The following is a 23,940-nucleotide window of genomic DNA, read 5'->3' on the forward strand; positions in this document are numbered from 1 at the left end:
TTTAGAGTGAAAACCCAGAAAAAGAAGGGAGAGGGAGAAGGAATGAACTGTTGCTTCTGGAACACCATGTTGTGTGCATGTGTGACGTGTGTGTATATATATATATTATATTAAGGTAGAAATTGGGTGGGAGAGGCTACACTATCCAGATGGAGAGTCTGCAACTCACATACCTAATTGATTTGGACCTTGACTTGTAGTTTAAGTACTTACATTCCAAGCATGCTTTCTCGTCACATGTATTTTCTGTTTTAAGTTCTGAAAGCAACAGGTTTATACTACACCAAATGTTAGTTTGGCAGACGGTATGTAATTTATGCCTCATTTGTTCATTATTTTTCTCATATGAAACTGGCTTTTTTTTTTTTTTTTAAACTTTTTCTCCTTGAAAGTATGGCAAGATATTCTGCAAATTAATCTCACTATAGGCTTCTCCTCCAATCTACCGTTTCCAATACCATAGGCAAAACTTTTAAACCCAAACCCACCAACTTTCTTCATTCCCAAAATGCCCACAAGCAATAATTTAACAAAAAAAATGATCCAAACAGAAATCAGGTAATTGGGGTGCTGCAGATACATAAATTATCTGATCCCAAACTATACTGAGTTACACTACTTCCAATAGGATGCAGCTGCTAAACTATCACAATTTCACAAACATGGGTGCTTGGAATTATGCAGGTCCACTGATTAATTATGAGCATCACATACTATTCAATTAACAAATTAACAGACAAGCTTTGTTCTCTTTACTTCAGTCAAATTGGCTTGCATTTCTAGCTTACTAACTAAGATATACATATACAAGGTGTAACACACACACACACGTACGTAAGTACGTTGGAAAAAAGAACATCCAAGGTGGGCATGGTAGTTGAAAAATAGAGGAAGCTTAACTTCAAGGCAATGGAGACTCAGCAGCCAACACAACGCCACCTTACCTGGAAACATTAGGACCCTACTCTTCCATTCATAAAAACAACTTCCTGACAACAATAAGGTACAAACTCCTCATCAATTCTCTCTCAATCTTCTCTCCTTGGCCACGGCCTCCATGGAAGCTAGCGCTGGACTCGTTGCAGGGTCTCACAACCGCAACGAGCTTGTTGTAATTCATAACCATGAAGAGGTACTGACTAAACATCTCCTGCAACAACAAATAGTAAAAGAAAGTATTATGCATAGGACTAATATGAAAGCCTTCTTTTTCTTTGGTGCAGCATAAGCCTTTGAAGAACTTGGATGGTCAAGTTTGTGAGATATGTGGGGATGAGATTGGACTTACTGTGGACAAAGATCTCTTCGTGGCCTGCAACGAGTGTGGTTTTCCGGTGTGTAGGCCTTGCTACGAGTATGAAAGGAGAGAAGGCACCCAACATTGCCCTCAGTGCAAGACTAGATACAAACGTCTCAAAGGTAACAAAATTTTTGATGCAACAACTACTGGTGTATACATATTTATGCACTGTGACTTGACTTCTCTCTGAAATGTTGTGACCAGGGAGTCCGAGGGTGGAGGGAGATGATGATGAAGAGGATGTTGATGATATTGAACATGAATTCAACATTGAAGATGAACAGAACAAGCAAAAGCATCTCGCAGAAGCATTGCTTTATGGAAAGATGAGCTATGGAAGAGGCCCCGAAGATGACGAAAACCCCCAATTCCCACCAGTTATTGCTGGCATTCGATCCATGCCGGTAAGGAACAATGAGAGTGCTATTGCTAATCCAGAAAAGTTACATACCTTGCCTTCACTTCCATAAATGACCTTTCTTCAGTTCAAATAAATAACTTACTTTGCTTGCTTGCAATTGAATGAATTCAGGTGAGTGGGGAGCTTTCAGTAGCATCCTATGCCCATGGCGATCAGATGTTATCTTCTTCACTTCACAAACGAGTGCATCCATATCCTGGATCTGAACCAGGTATGAAATCATTTACAACGCATGAGCTCTTGATCTGCAATTACATACCACTCCACTCATGTATGTTGTGAAAAATCAGGAAGTGCAAGATGGGATGAAAAGAAAGAGGGAGGGTGGAAAGAGAGGATGGATGACTGGAAGATGCAGCAAGGCAATCTTGGACCCGAACCAGATGATGCAAATGATGCTGACATGGCCATGTCTGTAACCTACACATTAATCCTCCCAACTTCATATTTGATGACTTTGCTTGTATTTGACTGTATAAATAAACCAATGCAGAATTGATGAGGCAAGGCAGCCGCTCTCAAGGAAAGTACCAATTGCATCTAGCAAGATTAACCCATATCGAATGGTGATTGTTGCTCGGCTTGTCATATTGGGGTTCTTCCTCCGCTATAGAATTTTGCACCCTGTGCATGATGCAATTGGGCTCTGGCTAACATCCATCATCTGTGAAATCTGGTTTGCATTTTCTTGGATACTTGATCAGTTCCCCAAATGGTTTCCAATTGACAGAGAGACCTATCTTGATCGCCTCTCTCTCAGGTAGAAATAATAATAGCTGAAGTTATGGTGTATTGGTGTCATACTGTCATCTTTGTCGAAAGACAAGGACCTATAATAAGTTTATAGCAGTTGCTGATAAAATATTGATGTAGGTATGAGAGGGAAGGCGAACCGAATATGCTTGCTCCAGTGGATATATTTGTTAGTACTGTGGATCCTATGAAGGAACCTCCACTGGTTACAGCTAACACTGTTCTATCCATCTTGGCCATGGATTATCCAGTTGATAAAGTCTCATGCTACATATCTGATGATGGTGCGTCAATGCTCACCTTTGAATCCCTGTCCCAAACAGCTGAGTTTGCTCGAAAGTGGGTGCCATTCTGCAAAAGGTTCTGCATAGAGCCTCGAGCTCCTGAAATGTATTTCACTCTAAAGGTTGACTATCTCAAGGACAAAGTCCAGCCTACATTTGTCAAAGAGCGTAGAGCAATGAAGGTAAGTACTGATTTATCAAGCTTACAAAACGATTACCTATATACACATTTTTTCAGAAATTTTGAGTTTTTATTGAATCTGATGTTTGAAAGAGAGAATATGAAGAATTCAAGGTGCGGGTAAATGCGCTTGTAGCAAAAGCACAGAAGGTACCTCCAGAAGGGTGGATCATGCAAGATGGAACACCATGGCCAGGAAACAACACCAAGGACCACCCTGGAATGATTCAAGTATTTCTCGGACATAGTGGAGGTCTTGATGCAGAAGGAAATGAGCTCCCTCGCCTAGTTTATGTGTCTCGTGAGAAGAGGCCTGGTTTCCAGCATCACAAGAAAGCTGGTGCCATGAATGCCTTGGTAAACTCCTCAAGTACTTACTTCACATCGGGATAACCATTGTGGTGTGATACCTTACATATTTATTTGCAAATTTCCAGGTTCGGGTCTCTGGGGTACTCACAAATGCTCCTTTCATGCTGAACTTGGACTGTGATCATTATGTTAATAACAGCAAGGCTGCGCGAGAGGCCATGTGTTTCTTGATGGACCACCAAATTGGAAAGAAAGTTTGCTACGTCCAATTTCCACAAAGATTTGATGGAATTGATCGGAATGATCGTTATGCCAATAGAAACACAGTCTTCTTTGATGTAAGTTGTTCCAATAAAAGGGTTTATTTATGTGCTACGTTTCTGTCCCCGAGATTGTCCAAAGAGACTGAATATATGTTTCCTTTGACTGTCCCTGCAGATAAACATGAAAGGCCTGGATGGAATTCAGGGCCCTGCGTACGTGGGCACAGGATGCGTTTTCAGAAGACAAGCTTTGTACGGCTATGAACCTCCAAAGGGTCCAAAGCGCCCAAAGATGGTAACCTGTGGCTGCTGCTTTGGTCGCCGTAGAAAGCATCAGAAGTATTCCAAGGATGGTGCAAATGGAGATGCTGCTAACCTACAAGGTTCGCCAAACATTGAATTTTGATCACTGAATTGTCTTCTGATATACTCTGTCCCCTGATCCACATCTACACTTATCATCTGAGCAGGAATGGACGATGACAAAGAGCTGCTGATGTCCCAGATGAATTTCGAGAAGAAATTTGGACAATCGGCAATTTTTGTCACTTCAACTCTAATGGAAGAAGGTGGTGTTCCCCCTTCATCGAGTCCAGCAGCCCTACTTAAGGAAGCCATTCATGTCATCAGTTGTGGCTACGAGGACAAAACCGAATGGGGATTGGAGGTAATGTGACTATCTCCCAGATCCTGCACATTGACTGGATATCTTCTTGATTCCCTGAACTTGAAAAACATTATCAAACTTTTCAATTACACCTGAAAATGAATTATCTTGTGAATAGTAAACATGTTGAAGTTATATCAAGGTTAAAGACCTTATCACCTGAATACTTCCTTTTTTTTTGGATGTGCAGCTGGGCTGGATTTATGGTTCAATTACAGAAGATATCCTAACAGGCTTCAAAATGCATTGTCGTGGCTGGAGGTCGATATACTGCATGCCAAAGAGACCTGCATTCAAGGGTTCAGCTCCTATCAACCTGTCTGATCGGCTCAATCAAGTGCTTCGATGGGCACTTGGCTCAGTTGAGATCTTCTTTAGTCGTCATAGCCCCCTCTGCTATGGCTACAAGGGAGGGAAACTCAAGTGGCTCGAACGATTTGCATATGTCAACACAACTGTTTATCCATTTACATCCTTGCCACTCCTTGCATACTGTATTCTCCCTGCCATCTGCTTGCTTACGGACAAATTCATCATGCCACAGGTAATTAGTTATCATTAGTCTCTCTACTAAAAGGCAAAAAAAATATTGGAAAGACCATTCTCATCTCTCAAATTATTTCACTTGTGTCTCATACATGCAACCACAGAGACTCATCCTGAATTTGCAGAGTTCCAAAAATCTTGTTCCCAGAATCTTCAAACCCAATGATTAGAGTAAAATTTTGTTTGTCAACAAACTGCCTGCCAATTTATTAGAACATTTTCCTGATCTGCTGATAAAACCATTCTGCTGTGCATTATCAGATAAGCACTTTTGCAAGTCTTTTCTTCATTGCTCTATTTCTCTCAATTATCATAACCGGCATTCTTGAGCTGAGGTGGAGCGGAGTAAGCATTGAGGAATGGTGGAGAAATGAGCAATTCTGGGTCATCGGTGGAGTTTCAGCGCATCTTTTTGCTGTTGTGCAAGGTCTTCTGAAGGTTTTGGCCGGAGTAAATACCAACTTCACAGTCACATCAAAGGCAACTGATGATGAGGATGAGTTTGGAGACCTCTACGCCTTTAAATGGACAACCTTGCTAATCCCTCCAACTACTATACTAATCATCAACCTTGTTGGAGTTGTTGCTGGAATATCAGATGCCATCAACAATGGGTCCCAGTCATGGGGACCTCTATTTGGTAAGCTTTTCTTTGCCTTCTGGGTCATTGTCCATCTCTACCCGTTCCTCAAAGGTTTAATGGGGCGGCAAAACCGGACACCAACTATTGTCGTTATATGGTCAGTTCTCTTGGCTTCAATCTTCTCATTGCTTTGGGTTCGAATTGACCCTTTTGTGATGAAGAGCAAGGGACCTGACACCAAGCAATGTGGAATCAATTGCTGATTAATTGGTTTCTTTTCTTTCTAAAAATGTGCACCTCCAGAAGATATATGTACAAGTTTCACATCATTGATGTACAATCCAACATAATGGAGATGCACAAAAAAGAATAAAGTTAGTTGAAGAATTTTCGTGTACTAGAATGATTATAACCAGTTTTGTAATTAAATCAAAGGATGTGGTGCTTCTGATTTTTTTTGGATATATTATTTTTCTTTTGCATAAATTTCCCAAGAATTGCAAGATATTTGAAAACCTATAATCCAACAATATCTTATCTTTTTTTAAAAAATGGAAAAACAATAGCAGCTTCCTTTCAGATCTTGGATTTTCTGATCTAGTTTCAAACCCATCTCATGAACAATATTATCCAAATAAGAAATGCAAGAAAAGAGAGGAAAAAAAAGAAAGAGAAAAGGAAGCGAATTACTTTGACATGCAAATAAATAAAAAGCCCAATACATAAATTTTTATAGAGAGAAAAAAGTTCGGAAGTAAAAGCATGAACTAATAACAGTTTAGAAGGTTCAGTGACAAACTTCAAAACAATGGCAAGTTAAGGATTAAGAAACAAGTATTGTACCTCGAGCGTTTTCTTTCACAAGGACAGCAGTGATATATTCTCCTCGTCCTCGTTCAAAATGCCACCCTTGTCTATCGTTAGCCAAAATGTTCAGAGAGAAAATAGTCAAAATACTATGTCTGTCCAAACCCTTCACATGATGATGACTACATCATTAGGAATGTAATTAAAAGCTTACGTGCTATTAAACATTCCAGCAGAAATAAATCCTGAATAGCTCCAAGTGCGAACATGTACATGAGAAGAAAAGAATACTACATGATCTTTATATAGGAAATTCCGTTCTGACATTTAATTTCACCACACTAAGATATTAAGAGGATTTAAATGTCCAAGTGTTAAACGAAATTGAATAATCACAGGCTAAAAGTGGAACACCAGAAGCCATCGAATTAGAAATTATTGCGCCTTTTCTTCAACCAGAGCAAGTGCCAAATATTCGTAAAATTTACAATGATTTCTGAATGGGAACTAGCGAGATCTCTGATTTTGGGTCAACAGAAACAGGGAAAATAACTATAGGCATATAGTTGGAGCAAAAGGAGACAAATATATAGTAGGTATCACACTAGGCTGAGGTGCTTATTCGATAGCATTATATTCACAAAAGAGCAGAGACTGCAGAGACAAAATAGTTTCTGAAACTAAATTGGCAGAATCGTCAAATAAATGTTACTACTGACCTTCTTCATATAAACTTTATTCACCAAATTAAAAATAGAAATAAAAAGACCAAAATTTAAGAAAAGTATGCGCTCACCTGAAATAGAGCCTTCATAATCTCAAATTGAAGTTCACAGGGAATGGCTACACTAGATTGCAACTTCTAGACTCCCAACCAAATGAGCTTCAGAACGGAGCTCGCCAGATAACAACACAAGTGTCATCTTCAGATTGTACCCTTTTTTGGTCGGGTACAAGAAAATTCCTCAAGAAAAAAACATAACAAGCCATGCCAGTAAATGAAATGGGATGCGAGTACCAACTTCCAGCAAGAATCCAAGTATATCAAATTTTTTTTTTTTTTTGAGAAGCAAGTATATCAAATTCATGAAAACAGTCCGTTTGGGTTGCACTCCTTTGCGCTGCGCCACCTCAATAAGAGTTCCTTTATATTCGAAAAACATTTGAAATGTTCATCGCACAATAATGCTGCTGTCCAATTCAGTTTGTAGCAACCTAAACTGCAAAAATTGACATTCAGATGCTTGTTCCACTCCACATAGCTCAACCTACTTTGAGGTAAATTTTTCACCAATAGTCACCGCAAGAACAAACACCATCTTTGAAATGATGGAATCTATTCGCATCCCTAACCACAATAGTCCTCTCTGTAATCTTAGATATAAACTTCGTTGCAGTATGACAATCCAAGCAAACTCGAAGATTCTTAATGATTCTAATTTCAGTTCCAGGCTCCGTAGCAATGAGACCAAAAGCAATTGCCAACTTCTCACTATGAACCTTCACCATCAACTCCTTCTCTTCCTCCTCCACATCATGCAAAGCTGTGATAGTCTCCGCCTGAAACCCTGCTTCCCTCATCTTTCCTTCCAGTTTCTCTAGCATTGCATAAATTTCTTTTGCCCGTGGATGGGTATGGTCACCAGATGTAAAGATATGGGGGGTCTCACCAATCTCAATTAGAGTGCACCCAGGAGTCTTTACCAACTTTCTCTTCTTCACCGCTTGACGCACAGAAGCAGCCTGTGGATAATTTCTTTCAGCTGAGTATATATTCGAGAGTAACACATGATATCCTACACTTTCTGGGTCCAATTCAAACAACCTAGTAGAAGCTACATGTGCTAGGTCCGTGTCTTTGTGAATCATGCAAGCACCAAGCAGTGAACCCCACTCAGCAGGACCTGGCGCAACTGGCATCCCCTTTATGAACTCTAAGGCCCTCTTCAAGTGTCCGGCTCGCCCAAGGATATCAACCATGCAAGCATAGTGCTCAGATAAGGGTTTAAGCCCATAATCATGGACCATAGAATGGAAAATCTCCTCTCCTTCCCTTACCAAGCCAGCATGACTGCATGCGTACAAGATGGAAAGGAAAGTGACTGCAGTTGGTGTAACACCAAAATGTGACATCTGAGAAAACAGATTCAGTGCATCCTGCCCATGTCCATGGAGACCATAACCGGAAATAATTGCATTCCAAGTTACTTCATTCTTCTCTGGCATCAAGTCAAATAATTGCCGTGCCTCCATTATGTTTCCACACTTTGCATACATGTCAATTAGAGCAGTCGAAACATATATATTAGACTCAAAACTCTTGCTCTTAACTATACCATGTACCCATTTTCCTAGACTTAATGCTCCAAGCTGAGCACAAGCCGAAAGAATACTTGTGACAGTGACAGGATTCGGACTGACATCAGACATCTGCATTTCCCTGAAAAGAGAAATAGCTGTCTCAGTTAAACCATTTTGGGCATACCCCGAGATCATTGCATTCCAAGAAGCCAAACTTCTCTCTGAAGACTCGTCAAAAAGCTCCCTGGCCCATTCCATTTCATTCAATCTACTATAAACCGTGGTCAATGCCGTGTGGACAGAAGAATTTGAGACAATACCGCATTTCACACAGAAACAATGGATGCATTTAGCTAGATGTAAATGACCGAAAGGATAATGTACAGGAATCAAGCCGACAATGGTGCTTGAATTAATTCTCTCCATTAATTAGCAATTCTCTGAAGAGCATCACTGAAGACTCAGTCTGACCATTGAAAGTAAACCCGGATATCATTGCATTACAAGATATTAAATCAGGCTTTTCAATATTTCCAAACAACAGCCAGGCACTGCCAATGTACCCACATTTCGAATACAATAAAATCAAGCCAGTAAGCACTTGAATGTGGGAGTGAAACCCCATTTTAACAGCCAAGCAGTGAATCTCCATCCCCAATCTCAACTCCTTCAACTCTGCCATGGCTGGTAGCACCACAGATGCTGTAGTTGAATCCAACCGAGTCTCACCACCAGTAACCATGTCCCCAAAAACCCACACTGAATCCTCAAAACAGCAGTTCTTTACCAACCCAGAAATCATGGTATTCCATGATACAGTATCTCTCTCAGGCATTTCATCAAACACTTTCCTAGCTGGCCCGACTAGAGAAAGATTTAAGTAGAAATCAACGAATGCAGAACAAACAAATAAATCCGAACTAAACCCAGCAACAATAGCTTGCCCATGCAACAAAACACCAATCTTTTCATACCCTAACCTCGACACAGCTGATACAGCAAACGCGTAAGTGAAGTTATCAGGCTTGAGATTAGTACGTTGCCTCAGATAATTAAAAAACGAAATGGACGACGTATGCAACCCATTCTCAGAGAAACCTTGAATGAGGACGTTGAAGAGGAAAAGGTCGGGACTTGGAACCGAAAGGAAGAGGTGGCGTGCTTGGCTCGTTGCCTTGAAGTCGAAGAGCTTGTGAGTGAGCTTGGTGACGATGGCGACGTCATGTCGGAAGCCGTGGAGGATGAGTTGAGCGTGGGTCTGGGAGAGGTGCGAGAGAGAACTGGCTCTGTTCAGAAGCCCCAGAAAGAAGTTACGGCTACCCGGTGCGGTGGTGGCGACGGCTTTGCTATACATTTGCTATTTTATTTCGTTCAGGTTTAGGTTTAGTTTTTGAAGGGCCCAACGTTTTTATATCCAAGTAATTGTCATCGTCTGCAAATTCCTTCCCTTCTCCCCTACACTCTGTGCTTCTACTTTCAATAAACACCGCAAATTTCTTTACTCTCTCCCCTACATTGTGTTCTTCTACTTTCGATTTCAATAAGCTTTGCTGCTTCTGCATTTGCTTTGCCTTTGAATGGTATAAAAATTACATCATAGAGAGAGAGACGGAGCAGATAAGGTCGGAAATGAAAAGAATTAATTGACGTAGAAAAAGAGAGACAATTTACATTTACTTCTCCGATAAGACGGTCACTCATCTCTGCTTTTTTAAAGGAACAGACATGGTAAATTGTTAGCTTAGCAGCAGCTAGCTAGTGTCAAACAGGTATGTTTGGGATGTTAGGTGCGGATTACAGCCTACATATCACCTCACGTGAGATTCGGAATGTCGAAATTGAAACGTGGGTGATCGGTAAGGATGCCCTTATCCGCCCACATATAGAAATCGGAATCTTCGCTCAATAGGTCGTGTCATCTCAAAGAAGTTCGCATCCTTCTCCAAGGCTCGTTTTCGTTTGTATCATGTGAGTCATAAGGCTGTACTCCTTTACCTGCTCAAAGCAATCAATGTAAGGTCCACGGAAACCACGACAAAGAAACAAGCAAAAACAACATTGTCTGTAAGAAGAAACACTGCATCTCAATATGACAATTCTGATTTTGTTGAGCCCATAATTCATTTAAGTGCAAAAGGAACTTTTCTAGACAGATGGAGCTCCTATGAGATCATGTGAGCAGTGACGACCGGGTTTTGGCCAGCCAATCTGATAACAAGACACAATGCACATGAGAAGAGAAGGATGAAAGCCATAGACAAACAGCATTAATTTGAACACAACCACCTTAATATCTAAGAATGTTGGCATTGCATCAACAACCAACTTAACTGCTTAATTCCTTCATGAACCCAACCCGAGAAAAACAAGAGATCGTAAAACAAGACTATGTAGCAGAGGCATTCATGGAGGCATTCAAGCATTCTACTGGTTTTCTCATGAGATAGGGTCAACCAACGAGCCAGAGCAGACAGACAAACCCAATGCCACAGAGTAACAAACATGTTCAATTTGGTTAAGAGACTAAAAAATCAATGCAGAATAAAGAACCAAATGAAAGGACTTTTCTCACTTTAAAGGCTCTGGAAAATTTACTATATTAGGGAATGGCCCGCCATATAAGAAGTCTACATTTCAAAGAAAGCAGACAGGAATACAGAAGGTTTTTCTTCTATGCTTTTCAACCAGGGAAAAAAATGATTACCTGCTTGGACACAGTAGAAGCCAATAATGCTTCACACTCATCGAGCATGGCTTTCTCCTGTGTGGCTACAACAGCAAGTTCAGAGACAAGAGAGTTGATTCCCTCCACCTGCACCCACAATGTATAAAAAACAGTCAACAGACTGACGACTATGTAATGTATCTACAAGTGCACGTCGACAAGATGAACACAGCACCTTCACAAGGCAAGAAAATGAAAATATTGTGCAAGATGTATGTATTACAGAAAACAAATATAAACCCAAACATAGAGTTTTCATTAAATAGTGTCTTGAGGCTTGGATTAAACAAAGCATGAAGACAAACTAAAATCACGTTACGCATTATATGTATACCACAACATAATCCAAATTAACCTGAAACATAACCTCACCCTTGAAAGTAACGAGCAAATGGAAGACCCCATAGCCTGCATCACATCAACAGCTGAGCAGATAGCAATCTTCAAAGATTCAAGATTAGCCTGTAAAATAATTAATCTATAAATGATGCCAAACCTTAGCTTTTCAAAATTAGGTCGAAAGGACTATATACAACCAAGCATACCGTTGCTCCTCCAGTCACTGGAAGTCTTAGGGTGCTTGCTTCCAAGTCATCCACAGCGCCAGATAAAGAATTAATATGCTCTCTTTCAAGCAAACCCCAGTCATCAAGACAGCCCATCTGAATTGCAGATCCACACTTAGATAATGATAGGAAAGTATTACAAGTAGAAATTCAAATTCAAAAGAGAGAGCATAAATAAGATGCGTGCACCTAAGCAATCACAGAACTTTCCAGGAAACATATTCACATATCCATATGAGAACATTGCCAGATTAAAACAGGAATTAAGAAAACATCAGTGGATCTGAACTACGTCAGCATCTTCCTTGGAAAGATATCTAGGTCCCAGGATGCTCTTAAAAACAATTGATATTAGTGAAATCAACAAGACACTCTTGGGATCATCCAGAAGTAACTAAATTCACAAGGCACAACCTGATTTTGTGGACCAATGTCTTCCATGTCTTCATTGCTTAAATAACGAACAGAAGTGAATTGCTTTTTGCTACACAGTTTGTGTCCAGATCATAAATTAAAACAGTAGGAAGGAATTTCTGACATATAAATTCATTGCCCTATTCTAAAGTAGATCCATACACAGAAGATAAAATCTTAAAACAAAAAAACCTTTGCATCAATGCCACTTGTAAATACAACCCTTTTTTGACAAAGGATAAACCTATGGACTTGCCTTTTACACATGATGCAAGCATATTTGTATTTGTTCTCACTTTTACTAAATAAGAAAGAACTTCAAAGATAGCCAAACGCATCCCTCCTTCTAAAAAGTCCATAAATAGGTCTCATTATGACAGTGAATTTGCAATAATTGTTACAATAAAATGATATCATTATTATACCTGTGGGCCATAGAAATCATCTATGTAGCCTTATCCTCCTTACCTCCTCAAACTAAATATTCTGATAAAAGAACAAATGTTGACTAAGAAGAAATATTACTTGGTCATTCAAAACCGAATTCAACTTAAGCTCCAGCTTCAGCTGTTGGAGGTTGATTCTTTTCCTGATTACTGAATCCCATAAACTTAGAATAGTGTTCCAAACATTGTACAAAGTTTTCTGCAAAATAAGAAATATCATAAGAAAAAGAAAGTTTTAAAGTTTTATCTCAATACCTATCTTAACAACCAAGAACACAGTACAGTTACATATATCATATTAAAATTTTCCAGAACGGCCCCGAAATTCAAGTTGATGAAATAAGAAAAACCTAACTGATAGAAGAATCAATAGGATGTGTATCAGTCTTTTAGAAAAACTTAAGAACTTACCATATGCGATCTTCTTCACCAATAGTTTCTATTTTTCACAACTACCATATGAAAGTATGAAACAAACCCCCCAATTCACATAGATAAAGCCAACGAATGCAGCTTGCAAGCAATTGTAACATGCCAAATGTTTGGGCGTTGTTGGGAAAATACACTGATGAGCTAGTTCATTTAGGCGAGGGAACAAAATTATCCCCAACATAAAAGATGATAAATTTGCATACAACAAAGACACCACATGTGCAATACTATGTAAACAGAATTATCTTTAACAAATCAGATGGCACACTTCTGAAACAAGTTTTCTTAAATCCTACCTCTGCATTAACCTTCTGAACATAAAGACCCGCCTCTGCTTGAGCATTAGCAAATCTCCATTGCAAATATCTATTGTATAGCACCCGTAGATGATGGACATCTTCTATGTAGCTTGCACCCTTTTTTCCTTTTTTAAAATCTGCTATGAAACTGAGCACAGAAGTTGAATTTGAGGCCTGACCAGAAGAACTAGATGGCCTTATCCGAGATGGACTAACTCCTCTAGAGGGAGGAGTTGATGGTCTTGTCCTAGATGGACTGACACCTTTCACAATTGAGGATGAAACTCCGGAGGTCCTACTAGGGGATGCAGGTCGAGATCGAGTACTAGGCAAGGACTGGTATTTGGCAGAAGGGCTAGCTAACATTGTTCTATCTGATAAACTAGGAGAAACAAATTTGTGAACTCCAGATAACCACAATGAACTGTCATCAATTGGTTTCGCCTCAGACCCTACTCTACCAATTTCATCACGCAATAATAACGTCGCACCAGCATCACTAACAGACTTTTCTAATGGGTTCCCCAAACTATCAGTTGTGGGGATTCGCCTCAATGAAGACAACCCAATTCCCAGACTGGGAATTACTGAATTTCCAACTGATTTCTCTGTAAAATCAACACTTCTATTCAATGAACTAGAGGATACCTTACCACCCATTCTACTAGGCCAAACATGCTGATTTATCAATCGAGAATGTAATCCATCAACTGGTTTAGCATTCTCTGACTGATCATGAGAATTTCCCCCGTTGAGAGGACTCCTCTTTCTCTCTGGAGTAGGCTTGCGTGCCCGGGAAGGTGTTTCAGCCTGCTTATGCCCTATATTTGAAGATGGCCTCAAAGTGCGATCCGAGGAAGCACTGTTTACTGGTTTTTCCTTCTTGCTGACAGGAACAGAAATTATATCAGACTGGAAGGAGACACTAAGACTGCGCATTGTGGAGGGCCATAAGCTCTCAGGTAACCGGCCATCACCAATTGACAACCTTCGGGTTGACAATTGGGTATCTACAGATGAATCACGAATTGGCGTCGACGGCCTCTGCGGTGAAGGTGGAGTCGAGGGTCGCTTCCTTTCGGCCGATACTGCTCTCTTTGGCACCAATTGGGAATTTGAAGGCACTGTTCTAGTGAGGTTAGGAGAGGGGCTTCGCCTGGTACTTGAAGGGGCTGAAGGAGAAGGAGATTTATACCTAGAACTAACTTTCTTTCGAGGGGGCCGCGTAGTGACTGCATTGTTCCTTTCAGCTGGAGTCAAGGGTGGTCTTAGGGTATCCACTGCTGCGTGCTTCTCTGGTTCACATACATCCATTCAAACTATCGAACTCAGACCACATTGATAGATTTTTTCACGTCATCAAAGCAACGTTTGACAGCCTTGACTCTCATGTATCCCACATTCCACGGAACAAAACCAGTTGTTCAAAAAGAAGATCCTTTTCCCAGCAATAAATCTGCCACAGATGCGCAACAACCAAAAAGTAAATTACCACGGAAGCGCAAAAAAAAGCAAAGAATAAACCCATAAAAAAGAAAAAGAAAACTGAAAAAGGAAAGAAAGAATACATCTTTACGGAGACCCAATATGATTAGAATGCATTCGAGAAAACGCAAATGGGAATCGAAATTTCATCAAGGAAAGCCCAACTGCAAGAAGATCAGGCGACGACAACCAGGTTTAGGGATGATAAAACAACATCTGGGCCAAAATGGGTCACAGGCAATTCCGGAGACTGCCGCAACGTGTATTAACGGTCATTAGGTGAAGGTGGTGTTTTGGTTGCAAATGGGGGCAGGGGGTCCCTGCGAAAATGGGGAGACTAGAGAATGGACTGGACTGATGAAGGGATGAGCGTAGGTAAGTGATACGTGTTAAAAAAAGGTGCGTAAGATAAGGACAGGGAACTGGGTGCCTTTAATTTCATGCCTATTCACCCTTTTGTCCCTCTCACAAGAGTGCCATGGTCGGCTGGGCTGTACAATTGGGATTCACTCACATAACACTGCTCCACTCTCTCTTGTTCCATCTCTTCTTCTCTCCCTTACCTTCTACATGAAAGGGAATTGAATGAAAGTGATCTCAAACTAAACACTACTGCCCAAAAAACTCAATCACTCTCTGGATCCCAAACAACTAAAAATCTATTCATCTGTCAAATGTCAGCTTGAGTCCCACTAGTGAATCCAGATAATCTTGGGTTAAACACAAAGTTGATCTTAAATGCTTACCTCTGTTTTCTCTTTTGTCCCCTAGTGAATTCAACTGAGAAATCTATATATAAAAATAAATAATAAATAACGTCATAATAATGTGATATGTTTGTATGCAGTACTAATAAATTATTTAATGATTAGAAGATTTAACTTGTTGCCTTGTTGGTGCCATTGCTCTTGGGGATATGGGAACAGACATGGATGACCATGTGCAAGGGAGACCATTGTTCATCCCTATAAACACATAATTAAATCAATTAATACATTGATTAAAGTAAAAAACTTTGCAAAAAAAAAAGAGTTATTAATGAATAATCCAAAACATCACAATTTCTGTGCCATGCCTCTGATCTGGAGGACAGATACAGTGATTGATCTAACTATTCAGGTAAATCTCTTTTCAGAAATAACAGAACAAGAGAAGCAGACAGAGTATGTGATTCATTGAATCTGAAATACTTGTACTAGAGTATTCATAAATTCAGCTTTCTAAAACAAGTAAAGCAAAATCAATCCCACAAAAATTCCCTTTTATTTTATCCACATATTTACAGTGATTCATAAGGAAATATAGAATCAGGTCGAAGCGGCAGAAAAAAAAAATCACTTTTTTCGCAGTAAAAGAAAATAATAATAATCAATCAGTCAATAAAATTTTATCAGATACATAAGAAAAACCTAGGATAGGTTTTCTTACCTTTCACCAGTCATGCGCACAAACCAAACTCTCTTGCCCAGCTTAAAAACCAGAAACCCTAAATTTAACGAACGAATATCTTTCCTATCGAGGCAAGGATGACGATGGGGGCTTCAATAAGCAATCGCCGATGATCGACGGGCGGTGATTGGAGGGAGGATTACGATGGGATCAACGCGACCACTGACCAGTATGTTCGGAGAGAGACGAAGATTTATATGGAGGGGACTTTCAATCAGGAAAATTGAAATAGTAAAGGAATTAAATAGTTTGAATGGATTTTGAGGGAAAGAAGCGGTTTTTTCGTTGACAAACAACAAATGAGGAGGACGTTGCTTTCGCGCCACCTATTTAAATAAGACTTTTTTTTTTTTAATTACGAGTAATATTGGACAATGGCGTCTAAATCCCGGATAATTGAATCATCTCACCCGCCCTTTTCAAATATATGATAAATCGTAGGATGTTCATGTAAAGTGTTAAACGTGGATCCTCTGATAAAAACATTCATTCTCAATCAACTCGATCACCTTTAAATTGTTCAATAAATACTTTATTTGTGTTGTTCTTTTTGATATTCAGTTGCATAATCGAAGAGCCTATGTTTATTTTCAATTGAATGTATTAATCCTACTTAGATCTATATTTTTCTTGTATAAGCAATTAGTTTAAATTTAACAATATAACTATTGCGATTATAAATATTTGGGTAGGGAGTAGGTGATTAAGCATCCCTTAGGCAACACCATTAGTTAAAATTATAAAGATTGGAAGTTACATTTACAATGATAGGAAAGTAGCTAGGTCATTGAATTTGTTGGTGATATTCCCAAAATACCCCCACTAATGGGAGAAGGCCACGTGGCAGAATAAGTTCCGGTGAGGACAATACGGGAGACGTACCGAAGGGTACACTTCGGTTCTCGACCGAAGTGTATACTTCTGCACTATCAGACCGAAGACCACACTTCGATAACCATACTACAGAAGCATGTACGCACGAAGTCCAACTGATAAAGAGTCCTCATAGGACGCCAATTCTAGGCAGAGTCTTACTCCCCTTTGGAAAGGGATACGGATGGAATTTACCATCCGAGAAACCCTCTGGAAAACCAATGAGAGAGAGTCTGACTCCTACTACAACTCAAACACTTCAAACTCATATAAAAGGGGAACCTCTGCCCTCAGGTGAGCAATCTAACTCCTACACTCAAATTTACTTACTGAGCAAGAGGCAAAGCTCCGAATAGCGAGCCATCCTCCCAAGTTTAGTACCGTACTGACTTGAGCGTCGGAGAGGTCCCCCCGAGCACACCCTCGGGGCCCTACCGAAGCTTACGTTCGCTTCTTGTGCAGGAAGGAAGGAAGAGATCACATACCAGCAAAGGAGAAATTAGTTATTCCAGCTCAATCTGACTTGGCTGATTTGTCTGATAGGTAGACCTGTTTTAGACATCATCAGTTTAGCGCCGTCTGTGGGAAGGAAGTACACTTCCCTAAAGAAACTCACAATGGTCAGATTGAGAAAGAATGTCGCTTCTACTTCAGAAACAAGCCGTCGAGTTGATAACCCTAATGCTCCTGACCGGGGGCAGGGTGAACACCCCCTTCATGAGGAGGTAGAACACCAGGAGGAAGTTGCTGACCGAACCAACCGGCATAACCAGAACGCTGGACCGTCCCAAATACCTTGCACTCAGGAACAATTCCAACAACTTTCCCAGCAGGTGCAAATGTTGACTGAACTAATCATGAACCAACAGACACAGGTGAACCAAGAAATCCCGCACAATGAGGATGTGCGAAGTTCACACTCAGGTAGGTCTAAAGAACCAAGCCGAGGGGTGAATCCCAATGGTACCATTGGAGAAAGTACTAGAAGGGGAACTACCTACAATGAAGACGTCGGTCGACACCTAGATGAGATGAACAAGAAGATTGCAGCACTACAAGGAGTGTCCCCAATGGAGGGAGTGTGGGATAGTACGTTGACCCCTTTAGCTCCTGAAATACTTGAAGCTGAAATGTCGCGTCACCTTATTGTTCCAAAGCTGGAGAAGTATGAAGGGTTAACTGACCCCTGTGATCATATCCAGGGTTTCAAATCAATGATGGAGTGTCGGGGAGCAAATGCCCTGATAATGTGCAAGATATTCCCATCAACCCTTTTTGGACTAGCAAGAACTTGGTTCAATCGATTACCGAGACACAGTGTGACTGGTTTTGGGGACTTGTCCGAGAAACTTGCACTTCACATCTCCGCCGCACGAAGGACGGCGAAGACTAGTTTGGATCTGATGAATCTTGACCATGAGCATGGAGAATCACTTCGATCATTTCTTGCAAGGTTCAATAGAGCATGTTTGGAAATCCCACACGTCCAGGTAGAAGTAGCTATTTCGGCCCTGGTAAGGACAGTAAGGGATGAAGCGTATGTACGTTCATTGACGAAAAAACGCCCGAAGAGTATGGGAGAACTCTACGCTAGGGGAGATAAGTTCATGCAGTCAGAAGACATGATGAAAATTTCTCAGTTTTCTTCTTCCTCGGCCCCTGCCAAAAAAGGCTCGAGCGCCCTGGGAAAGACGGAGAAAGACTTACCCCCTCCAAGCAAGAAGCAAGGAAGAGCAGAAGGAAAGAATGACAAAAAGAAGGATGATCAATCTAGTAGGAAGACTGACCAGGGTCCAGTCCCTCGGTATAGTTCCTATACTCCTCTTAATAATTCATTGCATAATATCCTTCTTGAAATAAGTAACAGGGATATGCTGAAGTGGCCTAAGAAAATGAGGGCCCCGGCAGAAAAGCGTACTTCAGATAAGTATTGCCTGTTCCATAGGGATCATGGTCATGACACTGAAGAATGTAGGCATCTCAAGGATGAGATTGAAGGCCTCATAAGGCGAGGCTACCTGAAGCAGTTCACTTCAGATAGAGAAGGAAAGAGAAGAAGAACCGATGGTGATGATAGGGATAACGACCGAAGGAGACAAAGAAGAAGGGATAGGTCTCCTCGTCACCAGAGGGGGACTGCTGGGACAATTGGAGTTATAGTAGGAGGTCTGGCCGCAGGAGGAGAAAGCTCCTCAGCAAGAAGGGCTTATGCTCGAATAAATGAAGTAAGTAAGGAAAGAAAGAAGCCGAGAAGGGATGAAGAAAAAATTATTTTCTCAGAAAAAGATGCTGAAGGTATCCAGGATCCACATGATGATGCCCTAGTGATAGAAGCAGTCATCGCAAATTTCACAGTGAAAAAGGTTCTGGTGGATAATGGAAGTGCAGCAGATATCTTGTTCTATCACGCCTTCAAAGAGATGAAGATCTCAGAAGAAAAATTGAAGAACTTTTCGGTTCCTTTATATGGGTTCGCAGGGGAATCCATAGTTCCCAAGGGAGTCATATCCCTACCTGTTACTCTGGGAACCTATCCAAGGACGGTTATGCATATGATCGATCTTCTTGTAGTAGATGTTCAATCCCCCTACAATGCCATCATTGGCAGACCATTGCTGCACAAGGTTCGGGCGGTGATCTCTACTTACCACCTCAAAATGAAGTTTCCAACTTCTAATGGGGTAGGAGAAGTGAGTGGGGATCAGAAGTTAGCTCGAATGATGTACTATACGGACTTGAAGGACAAGAAGAAGACCTCCATATCAGTTGGAAGCTTAGATGTTCGTGAAGAAGAAAAGATACTGAAGCCAACACCGGTTGAAGCACTTCTTCCAATAACTGTGGAGAAAGGAACTGAAAAGAAGTTATTTCTTGGGTCTCTGTTAAATAATAAGTTAGCTGAGGAGGTAACCAAGCTCCTCCTCTCTAACATAAAGAACTTCGCATGGAGTGCGCATGAGATGCCAGGAATTAGTAGGGAAGTCATCTCCCACAGTTTGAGCATCATACCGGGGACTAAACCGGTCAAACAGAAAAAGCGTAACTTCGCCCTAGAGAGACAAGCTGCTATCAAGGAAGAAGTGGGGAAGTTACTTGAAGCCGGTTTCATCCGAGAGGTGCGGTATCCAGATTGGTTGGCCAATGTGGTCATGGTAAAGAAGGCGAATGGAAAGTGGCGTATGTGCGTTGACTTCACGGATCTAAACAAAGCTTGTCCTAAGGACTGCTATCCTTTTCCTAAGATTGATCAATTAGTGGATGCAACTTCAGGCCACGAACTCCTTAGCTTCTTGGATGCTTATTCGGGGTACCACCAGATCAAGATGAACCCAAGAGATGAGGAGAGCACCTCATTCATAACTCCAGAAGGGACATATTGCTATAAGGTTATGCCCTTCGGACTTAAGAATGCTGGTGCCACATATCAAAGGTTGATAAACCATGTCTTTGCTGATCAGATAGGAAAATCAGTAGAAGCATATGTAGATGATATGGTCGTGAAGAGTAGAAGGGCGGAAGATCATCCTTCAGATCTTCAAAAAGTGTTTAACACTTTAGATAAGTTTCAAATGAAGTTGAACCCAGACAAATGCGCTTTTGGAGTAAGCTCAGGAAAATTCCTGGGCTTCCTTGTCACTAGTAGAGGAATCGAAGCAAACCCAGAAAAGGTTGAAGCCATTCTTCAGATGGAACCTCCGAAGTCTCCAAAAGAGGTTCAGAGATTAACTGGAAGAGCAGCGGCACTTGGGAGATTCCTTGCTAGGTCAGGTGATAAGTGTAGACCCTTCTTCCAGGCCTTAAAAAAGGCCAAGGAATTTCAATGGACGGAAGAGTGTCAGAAGGCATTTGAGGGTTTAAAGGAATACCTCGGACATCCTCCTCTATTAACATGTCCAAAAGAAGAAGAGGTATTGTACTTGTACCTTGCTACGACAGATCAAGCTGTAAGTGCAGTCCTTATCCGTGAAGAAGATAAAATTCAGAAGCCAGTGTATTATGTCAGTAAAGTCATGATAGATGCTGAGACCCGTTATACCGAAGCAGAGAAATTTGCTTTAGCATTGGTTACCGCGGCTAGAAAATTAAGACCCTACTTCCAAGCCCATACTGTAGTAGTTCTTACTGACCAACCATTGAAGAACATACTTCAGAAGCCGGATACATCAGGCAGATTGATAAAGTGGTCCATTGAGTTGAGTGAGTTTGACATTCAATACAAACCAAGACAGGCGATTAAGGCTCAAGCCTTAGCCGATTTTATTGTAGAATGTCTTCGACCAACCATGATAACACTGACCGAAGAGGACTACCCAAAATGGAACCTTTTCGTTGATGGTTCTTCTAATCAAGAGGGTAGCGGAGCTGGAGTACTCCTCTTCGGTCCGGGGGGCATATGTATTGAACATGCACTTCATTTTCACTTCAAAGCGTCAAACAATGAGGCAGAATACGAAGCGGTACTAGCTGGATTGAGACTTGCTGTCGAACTTGAAGTTAAGTATTTATTGATCAACAGTGACTCTCAGCTAGTAACTGAACAAATGAAGGGAGACTATGAGGCGAGAGGCTCAAATATGGTCAAGTACTTAGCTGCGGTCAAGAAATTACTGGCCAAGATTCCCAAGGTAGAGATCAATCGAATACCTAGGGAGGAAAATGCAAAAGCAGATGTCCTTGCTCGATTAGCTTCAGCCTGTTCAGCCAAAGGACCTACTTCGGTCAGAATTGAAGTCCTTCCTCAACCAAGTATTTCGGCTGAACTAGAAGTTGCTCCGGTTGAAGCTGAACCATGTTGGAAGGACCCAATCAGAGAATTCCTGCTTGAAGGGAAACTTCCTGAAGACAGGAATGAAGCAAGGAGTCTCCGGAAAAGGGCAGCAAGATATACTCTGATTGATGGAGAATTATACAGAAGATCCTTCACACTTCCATACCTGCGATGTTTGGCGCCCAGAGAGGCCGATTATGCCCTAAGGGAAGTGCATGAAGGAATTTGTGGAAGTCACATAGGGGGGAGAACATTAAGTTATCAGGTGCTACGTTGTGGATACTACTGGCCTACAATGGTGTCGGACGCCAAAAAGCTTGTTCAAAAATGTGATAAGTGCCAAAGGCATTCCAATGTACCCCACTTTCCTCCTAGCCAGATAGTGCCTATTCAGAGTCTCTGTCCATTTGCTCAGTGGGGTATGGACCTTCTTGGACCATTCCCACCAGCATCGGGTCAAAGGACATATCTTATAGTAGCCGTAGACTACTTCACTAAGTGGGTAGAAGTGGAGCCACTTGCCACTATTTCTGAGAATAAGGTAATAGACTTCATCTGGAGAACCATTGTCTGTAGATATGGGATACCAAGAGCCCTTATTGTTGATAACGGCAGACAATTTGTCGGAGGAAAGATGAAGAAGCTATGTGAAGAGTTGGGGGTTGATCTCAGAGTCACTTCGGTCAGTCACCCACAAGCTAATGGGCAAGCTGAAGTGACAAACCGAGTGATCCTCCAAGGTTTGAAGACAAGACTAAATAGTGCCAAAGGAAGATGGGTGGAAGAACTACCGAGTGTATTATGGTCCTACCGAACCACAGCACGGACTTCTACTGGAGAAACACCCTTCTCCCTGGCATTTGGCTCCGAAGCCGTGATACCTGTAGAAATTGGAATCCCGTCTACAAGGATCATTAACTTCAATATCCAAGAGAATAATGAAGCACTTCTCAATAATTTAGACTTGGTGGAGGAAGTTAGAGAAGAGGCTCGAATCAGAACTGCTGCGTACAAGCAGAGGACAGCCCGGTATTACAACCGAAGGGTCAAAGAAAGAAAGTTCAACCCAGGGGACCTTGTCTTAAGAAAGAAAGAGGCCGCAGGAAAACACCCCGGAAAGCTAGGGGAGACGTGGGATGGACCTTTCAAAATAATTGAAGCATTCAAGGAAGGAACATATCGAATTGAAGACCCAGAAAACCCTGGGAAGAAGATGCGTCCATGGAATGCTGACAATCTACGCAGATATTTTATTTAGTTGAACAATAAAAAGAGTTGTTATTTTTTCATTAGTTTAATAAACAACAGATTAGAAGTTGTCCCAATCATTCCTTCCATTAGACCCTTCGGTCCAAACAGACCCTTCGGCCCAAAGCTTAGAAAAATTTTCTAAGTCTCAAAATTAGGCCACTTCGGCCCTTAGACCCTTCGGTCCAAACAAGACCTTCGGTCCACATACGACCCTTCGGTCCAAACAGGCCCTTCGGCCCAAAGCTTAGAAAAATTTTCTAAGTCTCAAAATTAGGCCACTTCGGCCCTTAGACCCTTCGGTCCAAACAAGACCTTCGGTCCACATAAGACCCTTCGGTCCAAACAGGCCCTTCGGCCCAAAGCTTAGAAAAATTTTCTAAGTCTCAAAATTAGGCCACTTCGGCCCTTAGACCCTTCGGTCCAAACAAGACCTTCGGTCCACATAAAACCCTTCGGTCCAAACAGGCCCTTCGGCCCAAAGCTTAGAAAAATTTTCTAAGTCTCAAAATTAGGCCACTTCGGCCCTTAGACCCTTCGGTCCAAACAAGACCTTCGGTCCACATAAAACCCTTCGGTCCAAACAGGCCCTTCGGCCCAAAGCTTAGAAAAATTTTCTAAGTCTCAAAATTAGGCCACTTCGGCCCTTAGACCCTTCGGTCCAAACAAGACCTTCGGTCCACATAAGACCCTTCGGTCCAAACAGGCCCTTCGGCCCAAAGTTTAGAAAAATTTTATAAGTCTCAAAATTAGGCCACTTCGGCCCATGGACCCTTCGGTCGAATCAGGTACTTCGATCTTGAAGTGTATACTTCAT

General features: G+C 41.3%; 3 protein-coding genes across 6 annotated transcripts; 1 reads left to right on the forward strand and 2 right to left on the reverse strand.

Moving 5' to 3' along the window:
• The first annotated feature begins 644 nt into the window (after positions 1 to 644).
• Positions 645 to 5,774, forward strand: LOC120004778 (cellulose synthase A catalytic subunit 7 [UDP-forming]-like). Its single transcript, XM_038854071.1, has 13 exons — positions 645 to 1,132; positions 1,224 to 1,419; positions 1,505 to 1,704; positions 1,833 to 1,932; positions 2,012 to 2,132; positions 2,215 to 2,481; positions 2,595 to 2,940; positions 3,033 to 3,296; positions 3,377 to 3,589; positions 3,690 to 3,897; positions 3,985 to 4,181; positions 4,372 to 4,725; positions 4,989 to 5,774. The coding sequence occupies exons 1-13, from the start codon at positions 1,058 to 1,060 to the stop codon at positions 5,571 to 5,573; spliced, it is 3,126 nt and encodes a 1,041-aa protein (XP_038709999.1). The 5' UTR covers positions 645 to 1,057; the 3' UTR covers positions 5,574 to 5,774.
• LOC120004779 (pentatricopeptide repeat-containing protein At4g30700-like) lies at positions 5,405 to 9,911 on the reverse strand. The gene is given in 4 exon segments (XM_038854072.1): positions 5,405 to 5,541; positions 6,154 to 6,224; positions 6,914 to 8,839; positions 8,841 to 9,911. Coding segments are annotated over 2 exon segments (2,367 nt in total). The 5' UTR covers positions 9,773 to 9,911; the 3' UTR covers positions 5,405 to 5,541; positions 6,154 to 6,224; positions 6,914 to 7,404.
• A 132-nt stretch (positions 9,912 to 10,043) lies between these two features.
• Positions 10,044 to 16,389, reverse strand: LOC120004780 (AUGMIN subunit 8-like). Of its 4 annotated transcripts, XM_038854073.1 has the most exons (9): positions 16,214 to 16,389; positions 15,668 to 15,750; positions 15,532 to 15,574; positions 13,298 to 14,756; positions 12,649 to 12,768; positions 11,689 to 11,805; positions 11,516 to 11,605; positions 11,123 to 11,230; positions 10,044 to 10,413 (listed from the first exon to the last, which is right to left on the reverse strand). In XM_038854073.1, exons 4-9 carry the CDS (start codon positions 14,612 to 14,614, stop codon positions 10,339 to 10,341), a joined length of 1,827 nt encoding a protein of 608 aa, XP_038710001.1. In that variant the 5' UTR covers positions 14,615 to 14,756; positions 15,532 to 15,574; positions 15,668 to 15,750; positions 16,214 to 16,389; the 3' UTR covers positions 10,044 to 10,338. The 4 variants fall into 4 exon arrangements, with proteins under 4 accessions (XP_038710001.1, XP_038710002.1, XP_038710005.1 ...); XM_038854074.1 differs by lacking the exon at positions 15,532 to 15,574; XM_038854077.1 differs by lacking the exons at positions 15,532 to 15,574; positions 15,668 to 15,750.
• Between the last annotated feature and the right edge of the window lie 7,551 nt (positions 16,390 to 23,940).

This window comes from Tripterygium wilfordii, chromosome 9, assembly GCF_013401445.1.
Source record: "Tripterygium wilfordii isolate XIE 37 chromosome 9, ASM1340144v1, whole genome shotgun sequence".
NCBI classification, from domain to species: Eukaryota; Viridiplantae; Streptophyta; class Magnoliopsida; order Celastrales; family Celastraceae; genus Tripterygium; species Tripterygium wilfordii.

What these genes read in the sequence shown, in the direction of transcription:
- LOC120004778 (XM_038854071.1), top strand. Translation starts at nt 1,058, where the DNA reads ATGGAAGCTAGCGCTGGACTCGTTGCAGGGTCTCACAACCGCAACGAG. An exon ending in GAAACACAGTCTTCTTTGAT is followed by an intron (nt 3,590 to 3,689) that starts GTAAGTTGTTCC and finishes CTGTCCCTGCAG; the next exon opens with ATAAACATGAAAGGCCTGGA. An exon ending in ACAAATTCATCATGCCACAG is followed by an intron (nt 4,726 to 4,988) that starts GTAATTAGTTAT and finishes GTGCATTATCAG; the next exon opens with ATAAGCACTTTTGCAAGTCT.
- LOC120004780 (XM_038854077.1), bottom strand. Translation starts at nt 14,614, where the DNA reads ATGGATGTATGTGAACCAGAGAAGCACGCAGCAGTGGATACCCTAAGA. An exon ending in CAGTGACTGGAGGAGCAACG is followed by an intron (nt 11,606 to 11,688) that starts GTATGCTTGGTT and finishes ATTATTTTACAG; the next exon opens with GCTAATCTTGAATCTTTGAA. An exon ending in CTTCTACTGTGTCCAAGCAG is followed by an intron (nt 10,414 to 11,122) that starts GTAATCATTTTT and finishes TGCTTTGAGCAG; the next exon opens with GTAAAGGAGTACAGCCTTAT.